Genomic DNA, 9,787 nt, shown 5'->3' on the forward strand with positions numbered 1-9,787 from the left:
ACACCATGGTATAAATCCCTTGTCTGCTTCAAGAATGGTTTCTTCATTAGATAAAGTCCAACTCTCTCAAAATGTATCAGATAGAAAGATACAAACACATGTGTGTGCGCGCACGCGCACACACACACACACACACATACACACACATCATTGTTTTTATACCAGTGTAAATGTTGTAAGTCCATTTTAGCATAAATGGTTGATAAATACATTCTTACTAAAAAAGATCCATGTTCTGTCAGCAACAAAGTTAGAGACTCAGGTTTTCCCATGGACCAAAACTATCAAAATTCTCAGAGTACTAATTTGAAATTCAATCCCCATCAAGCAGTCAGACACTTCTAGAAACTTTATGATACTCTGAAACAAAACATGAATTTCTGCGTTTCCATGTCCCCACATGAAATAAAACGCTAAGTGATTAACCCAGCGATCAACATCTTCTTATGGTGCTCATCAGATTTCAAAGCATATAGAGAAGAAACAATTGATTATAATGTAATTCTGTATTCATGGTCCGCCCACACTATATACCTGTGTGCTGTGAGGAATCTAAAACAGTCTTGGTTTCCCTGTACCATTTGCTCTGTTCTTTGTTGAGGGATTCCAGAAGATCACTGCCTGCACTACACTCAATAGTCTTATTTCTCAGCAGTTCTTCCTTTAAGTCCACGTCATTTTTCATGGTGCGGCAGTTTTGGTGGAGGCGGGTTAGAGTTTCCTGAAGTTCATATTTCTCTTGACTATACTGAAAAACTAAATTAGTCAAAGACATTATATCAAAAATGCTTATAAGAAATACATATTGAACTTTAGAGAAAAAGCTTCATGTTGACAGCCTACACATATCATCACTTTTGTTGGTTCTTTAACATTTATAAATTAGCATGTCAATTAACTCACTATAGATACAGATTCAAAATTTTTCTCTAAAGTAAATAGACTATAAAATAAATAATAAAGCTGAATAAAATTATCATGAAATTAACTTCCAATCATCTCATTTTGCAGCACAGATTTACAAATAATCACCTAAGTAAAATATTCAGTGTATACTTAACACACAATGAAAATTTGAACTAAAATAAATCGTTAAAAAATTGCACAATTCTTGTTAGAGCAAATGGAATGCAATATATCTACACACATAGCTATTTTTTAAGACACAGTGGAAGTGATTTCCCCTATTAATGTGGAATAATCCAATAAAGTTTAACCTTTAATGTCACTGTACAGATGAAGTCTTTTTACTTAAGCATGATTTTGATATACACTGAAGAGATAGGAAAAGGAGGTCATTTATTCTTTGAATAACTGATTCTCACAGAATGTTTATGTAAAATTAACAATCACCTGAGATCAGAAAGCAGGCTATGGTGAAGTTCTTTGAAGAAAGATAACCAAAAATGAGATAAAATTAAGTAATCTCAACAGCTCCACACCTAAAATATTATGTATGTATGAGAACAGGATACTGTAATAAGTCAGGAAAATATATTAAAGTCCACAGATTCTGTCTGGTCCCCTGATTATAGGCAGGACAATGGAGAGTATGCAACTTTGTAGTTCATATCTAAAGCTATTCATTAAGCATAAGGTCAAAGAAGATGTATGTCAATTACTTACGGTTTGTCACCAACACTGCAAAAATTACCAGCCGAAAGGTACAGAGGATTCCGAGAGCTATCACAATGAGCTGCCAAGGGACTGAACATTCTTAAATCAATAAAACAAAGCAAGAAAATCATCAGCATGAAAAGAGCACATCCCAATACTTATAACAGTTTGAGCAGCTTAGAAACACGGGGAAATTTTGTACAAGTTGATGATACAAATTTACGGAAATGTAATGTTGAAATTGTAGATTTCTATCAAAAATGCACCCATTGTACTTTTCTTAAACAAAATTTTGAGCATAACTCAACCTAGGCCTTGTATTGTGAATCCTCCTGACTCAGCCTAGAAGTAGCTGGATGACAGAAATGTACCCTCAGACAATTATACATTAACTAAATTGCATTCTACAGAAAGTACTGGAGGCATAGATAGAATCCAAGTACAAGACACCAAACAGAAGCATGCAGTCCAACAGGAGAGCATATCTGAGGACAGAGAGGAAAGGAAGAGGGATGAATATTATTGAGAACTTGTAGGGAACCACAGTTGCTCTGGGCCTGATCTGTATATATCGACATCTTCAAAAGGTCCTATAGTTTAACTATCTCTTCTTCCATGTAATTATGATTTTGCTCTATATATTAGTAAACATTTTTGTGTATAAGGCTTTTGTAAACTTAAATTCATGCCTCTGATTACCAGAAAATCAAAGAAGAGATCTCAGCTTGAAGCACAGATAAGACAGTGAGTAGAATAACAAAAAATAGATAATAAAATGTGAGATTTCCTCTTTTTCCTTAATAAAAAATTATTCTTCTATATTTTCTGGAACTCACTTTGAGATTTTCTAATTCCCAGCCCCCCCCAATCTTTCACCCCTCTCCTTTACTCTGAAAATTTATTCTCAGGATGAGACTTCCTCTTCGGATGGAGAATTGTTTTGCTTTGTCGAATTATATTTTAGGGATATTTATGATACTTTCTTCGAAAGTTAAAGTATTGTTTGTACTGAATAGCCTTCATTTTCATAGGATTTGGATATCTAGAATATGTCATGTATTTTCAGGCCATGCTTTGTTTGTTAGTTTTAAGTTTTTCAGAAATCTTCTTGACTAGATTAAATAATATAAACACTTAATGGTTTCTCATTTCTTCTTGATTATCAAGATTTTTTTTCATACACATTCCTATTGTTATAATCTGTCCATCTGGTTTCTTCTTTTATAAGATAGCATCTAAAAAGTAGAAGTTGGTTTTTTTTCTTTTGCTTTAGGTTTTCAAATTTTAAAATTTGATTGCTTTACTTTAAACTTAATTTTGAACAACTTTGAAAATGATCGCCCTCTGTACTGGCTAGTTTTGTGTGTCAACTTGACACAAGCTGGAGTTATCACAGAGAAAGGAGCTTCAGTTGGGGAAGTGCCTCCATGAGATCCACTTGTGGGGCATTTTCTCAATTAGTGATGAAGTGGGGAGGGCCCCTTGTCGGTGGTACCACTTTGGGCTGGTGCTCTTGGGTTCTATAATAGAGCAGGCTGAGCAAGCCAGGGGAAGCAAGCCAGTAAGAAACATCCCTCCATTGCCTCTGCATCGGCTCCTGCTTCCTGACCTGCTTGAGTTCCAGTCCTGACTTCCTTTAGTGATGAACTGCAACATAGAAGTGTAAGATCAATAAACCCTTTCTTCCCCAACTTGCTTCTTGGTCATTATGTTTGTGCAAGAATAGAAACCCTGACTAAGACACCCTCCAACAAATACCCTTTTATTACCTCTCACTTTGGTGCATAACCAGCAAGATGAAATGGAACATGACAGTTTTCAATAAAAGCAAGTAGGATATTTTTAAATTGTTTAAAATTCATTAAAAATGTGACCTTGGACATTTAAAACACTTACTTCTGGAGCCGTGAGTCTCCTGAGACCTCACTTGGTTCTGCCACCCTGAAGTCTTATGAAATCTCCCAGTTGAAAATGTGACCTCCTGCTCACTCATCTCGGAAGTATGTGGAGTATGTTCTCTCTTAAATGTATCCTTGAGTGATTTCTAAGGAAAAAATTCAAATTTCCACCTTTATGAAGGTGACTAGATCTCATGATACAGAGGGTTGATAAAGGGTGGGGTCTGACTAACTCACTTAATGATCCAAATGCTCTGATATGGACTGACCCTGATTTCTATTACAAAGGAGAACGCTTTGCATATTTGTGTTAATATTGTTAATATTTCTACTGGTCACAACAATTATATTTTAAAAAATGGAAAGACTTAAAAATATACTAATAAATCACTATAATATTGACACAGCCTGTATGTGTAAAATGTACAGCACATAAAAATGTTAGGTAAAATTGGTACCACTGAATATAATTGAAAAACTTTTAAGCAATCTGTTCAAATATCAGTCAAATCTTTAGGAATAAAAATTTTGCTTTAAAGTTATTTATATATTTTGATAAATGCATGAATATTAAATATTATTTCAGTTGTTTTATCTATGCATTACTTTCAGAGTATCCCAGGCACTGCCTTCAAAAGTATATTTAAAGGTTAGTACTGCAGGTGATCCAAAACACATAAATATCTCTTGGCTTGAAGCCCCAACCAGATAAGATGTGTATGCCCTTCTCCCAGCCATAGTATACACATTCCTCCCTATACTTGAACCTGATGAGTGGATTCAACGATAAAACTCTCTAATGAGTGAGATAAAACAGACCCAGAAAGACAAATGCTGAATATTCGATTTTATCTGAGTCTTTTGGCTCAAAGTCTTCAGAAATGATTTGTAACCTTTAGTGACTTAAGCAACCTGGAAAGTAGAAAAGGGATATTTTGGGTGGGGTGTGGGGAGAATACAGATAAGCATAGAGTATACAATATGAACTTTTAATCTCAAATCATTCCATGTACACAAACATGTCATATATAAAATACTCATCTGTGATACTGAAATGGGAGGATATATGCAAATAAATTTTGCCACTGTGCAGTATACATGAGCTAATGCCCATGAAGGATGCAATCTGATAATAGATATGAATGTATTAGTAAATAGTAAGTATCTGTAACTGACATTACCCTTGCCTTAATCACTAAGAAGAGATCAGCAGATAATAAAGATAACAAGCTGCATATTGATAGCATTTTTATCGATTTTTAATACACAAATTTTTCTGAAGAAATTGATATTTTGCCTTATTTATTTACAACTTCAATCCTTTTATTACATAATCCTTTTTCATAGTTGTTATTTACTATTTTTGCTCTTAGGGTAGAGCTGACTGAACCAAGGTGAATGTATACAGAAGACAACTTTACAATGTGAGTTCTCTTACTCATCTTTATGTGGGTTCCATGGATCAAACTCAGGAATTAGATCATGCTGCTGTAACATGTACTATTACACACAGACACTTCTTACAAGGTTCCTATTATGAAATCTTTCAGATGTATAATATATAAACATTTAACCAGCTCAAGAGTAATGAACTCCATAGATCCCACTACCTTAGATTCTTAGCACACAATTCCCAGTATACTCAGAAAGAATCCAACTCAGAATAAAAGTTTTCACATACTGCCAAAGTTAACCTTATCTAACATAAACAACAGGGCTTCTGCCTCAATCCTGCTTTCATGTTATGGCATCTGGAATTCTCTATAGAATATTTGATCATTTGATAAAAAAATAAATAAAATCAACTAATGTTACCTGTGTCTCTGCTCAGATGTGATTTTCTTGGGAGGAATTGATCCAACAATTGAAGGGAAAGTTCACCTTTTCTGGTTTGTATCCCCTAAGAGGCTCCAAGAGGCAAGGTAGAAATTCATTTCCTTAGAGTGATACTCAACCTCATAATTTTTGCCCCTCCTCTTACCAAAGCGAAAAGAGGAAACTGTCTAATGAACCATGACTCTGAGAGCAAAGGAGAGAGGTAGAATATTGTGCCAGATGCTGTAAAACAAATGTCCTTCATTGATATTTGAAGACTGAGAAGTGGCAAACTCCTGCAGAGAGAACAAAACCAGTGTCTTTAGCAAAATTACAAGGAAAAAAGGGACTGAAACTTCTCTCCTACTAGTTTTGAAATAGGATGTTGGAAATTTTGTCTTATATTTTTTAATTTACATCTTGATTTTAATTTATGCTAATAGCAGCTTAAAACTAGGAATTAGGTAAGCCTTTAAAGCACTCACTTTTTCACCGGTAAACTCTTCTTTACACTCTTCTAGCTCTTTAATCAAAGATGGTATTTACTGTGAACATTGATGTCATTCCACATGGAGTGTTTTATTGCTGATGTTTTCATGGTGCTGGGAAATAGAATCGAAAACACAGAGCATGCTCAGTATATACTCTTTTTCTAAGCTAGAGAAACAGGCCTCAATTTTGTTTTGTTCTAGTGTTTTGTGTTTGATTTATTTGTTGTTCTTTGGAGATACTTTTTGTTTCTTAGCATGGACTCACAATCCTCTGGCCTCATTTTTTGCTTTCTTACAATTACAGCTGTACACCATGATACCAATTTACACAATGTTTGTGATAAGATATTTTCAAATAAATAATAAGCAGTTCTTTATTTTATAAATATTGACCTCAAGATTTTTAACACCATATATGTTTAATAATCACATACATACAACATAAATTATTTAGATAATTCTCTGTTGCTGATCATACTAGGCGTTTTGCAGTATTTTGTTAGTTTTAAAAAGATATGATATATACCTTAGAACATACTAAGAAAAACATTTTATGCATGAAGTAATGGGATTCAAGGAAACATATATTTAAGAAACACTGATATAGCTTATACTTCATTTATAGCCTATCAGTTGGCATGAAATTATTCAAAATTGATTTTTTTTTATAGATGAGATGAGGCAATTTTTCCTCTATGAGTTTTCACCATGGGTTTGTGATTAGATTTCCTAGAAAGAAGCTGTTTCAGCAAAGATTGTTTTAAACTATGGAGAAGTGGAGACACTGTAATGTTATGGGTGTAGTCTTTTGCTTCCAGAAGCTTCTCTAAGAGAGAAAACAAGGTAGATTTTCTTTCTGATCATTTTCAAGAGTGCAGGTGTTTGAAAGGAAAGGACAAGAAGGTACTTGAGCAAAAGTGAGAAACTAAAACAGCTACAGTGCTGAACAATTGCTGCTCTAGAAAACCCACATTCCTCCCTCATCTAGGAGGTTTATGTCTCACTACCCACAAAAAAAAATTAATGGTGCTAAGAGATTTTTGCATCCTTATCTCTCCTGACAGAATGTAATCTGTACAATGGAACCAAACCCCATGCACGGGGCATACTTCTCTTTGCTTTCTACATATTGTTTGCCTCCTATAACATCATGCAAAGACTGTGGAAAATAACACAAGAACTGTTTGTTCATTATTGTGACCATAGCATTACAGGGAGATAAGAGGCCTACCAGTGTACTTGATGAAGGAGGAAGGTAATTAACAGAAATTGAACACAGAGTGGATATATGTTTGTTTGTTTGTTTGTTTGTTTATTTGTATGTATGGTCAGAGATAGAAGCATGCCCATAACTGTAAAGCCAAATAACAGCTACTTCCTCTCAGCTGTGTACACTTGAGTTCTGAATTTACAGAAAAATGTAAACAATTAAGGAGCATAATTAGCATTGAAAGATATTGTGACTACAAAAAAGAATGCAATTGATTGACTCGCTAGTCTCCAGTTTTGTTTCTTTGACCAAAGTCAAGCATAAAACAGGAAGAACGGAAATCGTATGACCAGGAAATAAAAGAGTAAAGTAAAAACATGAAGAATTTTTTGTTTTCTTGAGTGTTGTCTTTAAATTGATTTTTGTGAAAAACAGCTGCAAAAATATGTACACACACTTACACACACACACACAGATATATGTGTGTGTATTCATTTTTCTGAATTCTGCTGTAAAGCTTTTATTTGGGAGCCTACAACTGCCCACTCCTTTATGTTGAGAGAGACACAATCCTAGACTCACATTCAAATCTTCCAGTCTGACCCTCATTTGCAGAGCCATCATTGCACAGCTGGGGGACATCGGGAGTAGGCAGCAGCCCACAGGAAAGAATGGGCTCATCACTTTCTTCACTGGGAGGACTGACTGATCCTGGCCAGTTTCCCACCTCTCGGGGCTTGTGTGTTTTAAGTTGGAACTTTCATAAACACAATGTATGGTAAACTTCACAGGTCTTAACAAAACCTAAAACAGCTCTATTTTTAGAGTTCCTGTGCTTGTATGCATCCTGTACATTTATAATCACAGATATTTTAGCACTCTGCCTTATCTACCCGACCGCATTGCCCTTAATTGTCTCAAGCAAGAAGAGAGAAAATGAGAAAGATGATTCAGGAATGTAGTAGGCATGATAAAAGGGGCCCACATAAGAGTTTTCTTTGAAAAAGATAGCCTTTTCAACAAATGGTGCTGGATCAATTGGAGGTCAGCATGCAGAAGAATGCAAATTGGTCCATTCTTATCTCCATGTACTAAACTTCACTCCAAGTGGATCAAGGACCTCCATGTAAAACCAGACACACTGAAACTAATATAAAAGAAACTGGGGAAGACTCTTGAGGACATGGGCACAGGGGAAAAGTTCCTGAACAGATCGCCAATAGCTTATGTTTTAAGATCAAGAATTGACAAATGGGACCTCATAAAATTACAAAGTTTCTGTAAGGCAAAGGACACTGTTAAAAGGACAAAACGGCAACCATCAAATTGGGAAAGGATATTCACCAACCCCACATCTGATAGGGGGCTAATATCCAATATATACAAAGAACTCAAGAAGTTAGACCCCAGGGAACCAAATAACCCTATTAAAAATGGGGTACAGATCTAAACAAAGAATTTTCACCTGAAGAAATTCGGATGGCCGAGAGGCACCTTAAGAAGTGCTCAATATCATTAGTCATTAGGGAAATGCAGATCAAAACAGCCCTGAGATTTCACCTTACACCAGTCAGAATGGCTAAGGTCAAAAACCCAGGGGACAGCAGGTGTTGGCGAGGATGTGGAGAAAGAGGAACACTCCTCCACTGCTGGTGGGGCTGTAAGATGGCACAACCACTGTGGAAATCAGTCTGGAGGTTCATCAGAAATCTGGTCATGAGACTTCCAGAGGACCCTGCTATACCTTTCCTGGGCATATACCCAAAGGATTCCCTGGCATGCAATAAAGACACATGCTCCATTATGTTCATATCAGCCTTATTTATAATAGCCAGAAGCTGGAAAGAACCCAGATGCCCCTCAAAGGAGGAATGGATACAGAAAATGTGGTATATTTACACAATGGAATAACTACTCAGCAATTAGAAACAATGAATTCACAAAATTTTTAGGCAAATGGTTTGATCTGGAAAATATCATCCTAAGTGAGTTAACCCAATCACAAAAGAATACACATGGAATGCAATCTCTGATAAGTGGATATTAATTAGCCCAGAAGCCCTGAATACCCAAGGCACAAAATGCATAACAAATGACTCCCATGAAGAAGTATGGAGAAGGTCCTGATTCTGGAAAGGATTGATCTAGAATTGGAAGGGAATATAAGGACAGAGAAAAAGGAGGGAGGTGATTGGAGAAGGGATGGAGAGAAGAAGGTTTATGGGACATATGGCGAGGCGGGATCCGGGAAAGGGGAAATCATTTGGAATGTAAACAAAGAATATAGAAAATAAAAATATTAAAAATAAGTTTTCTCTGGATATGTGAGGTTTTAAGTATCCAAGGATACACTTCAGTTTTGGAGAAGACATTTATAAAACAATCATGACTAAGACCTCTGCTTCTTCAGTTCTTATTCTCTGTATGTTATTTCAGAGCAGAGATTCTAATCCAACTCCACTCCATCCTCTGTGGAGTCTGCAGGCTCAGCTAATTTTTCATAAAGCACTCTTTTTAAAATGAATTTCTTTATCTTGGTGCATTGTCTCATATAGGTGGACTAATTGAGAATGATTATGTAGCTAAGCCATTCCAAAAACACTTGCTATTACCCGTTAAGCACTTGATATTAGACAAATTAGAAATTTTGACTTCTGGGATAACAGGATGATCTACCATATTTATTTTCTCCTTTTGATTGTGTATATATTTTCCTTATTTTGATGAGAAGTTTTATGCTAGCTTATTATCCAACA

At 35.5% G+C, this 9,787-nt stretch overlaps 1 protein-coding gene across 1 annotated transcript; it reads right to left on the minus strand.

Moving 5' to 3' along the window:
- Nucleotides 1–526: 526 nt before the first annotated feature.
- On the minus strand, nucleotides 527–3,649 carry LOC127679311 (killer cell lectin-like receptor 5). Its single transcript, XM_052175080.1, has 3 exons — nucleotides 3,514–3,649; nucleotides 1,627–1,716; nucleotides 527–756 (listed from the first exon to the last, which is right to left on the minus strand). The coding sequence occupies exons 1-3, from the start codon at nucleotides 3,608–3,610 to the stop codon at nucleotides 527–529; spliced, it is 417 nt and encodes a 138-aa protein (XP_052031040.1). The 5' UTR covers nucleotides 3,611–3,649.
- Between the last annotated feature and the right edge of the window lie 6,138 nt (nucleotides 3,650–9,787).

Source organism: Apodemus sylvaticus, chromosome 2, assembly GCF_947179515.1.
Source record: "Apodemus sylvaticus chromosome 2, mApoSyl1.1, whole genome shotgun sequence".
NCBI classification, from domain to species: domain Eukaryota; kingdom Metazoa; phylum Chordata; class Mammalia; order Rodentia; family Muridae; genus Apodemus; species Apodemus sylvaticus.

What these genes read in the sequence shown, in the direction of transcription:
- LOC127679311 (XM_052175080.1), bottom strand. Translation starts at nt 3,610, where the DNA reads ATGAGTGAGCAGGAGGTCACATTTTCAACTGGGAGATTTCATAAGACT. An exon ending in GGAGACTCACGGCTCCAGAA is followed by an intron (nt 1,717 to 3,513) that starts GTAAGTGTTTTA and finishes TATTGATTTAAG; the next exon opens with AATGTTCAGTCCCTTGGCAG. An exon ending in TGCAGTGTTGGTGACAAACC is followed by an intron (nt 757 to 1,626) that starts GTAAGTAATTGA and finishes TGACTAATTTAG; the next exon opens with TTTTTCAGTATAGTCAAGAG.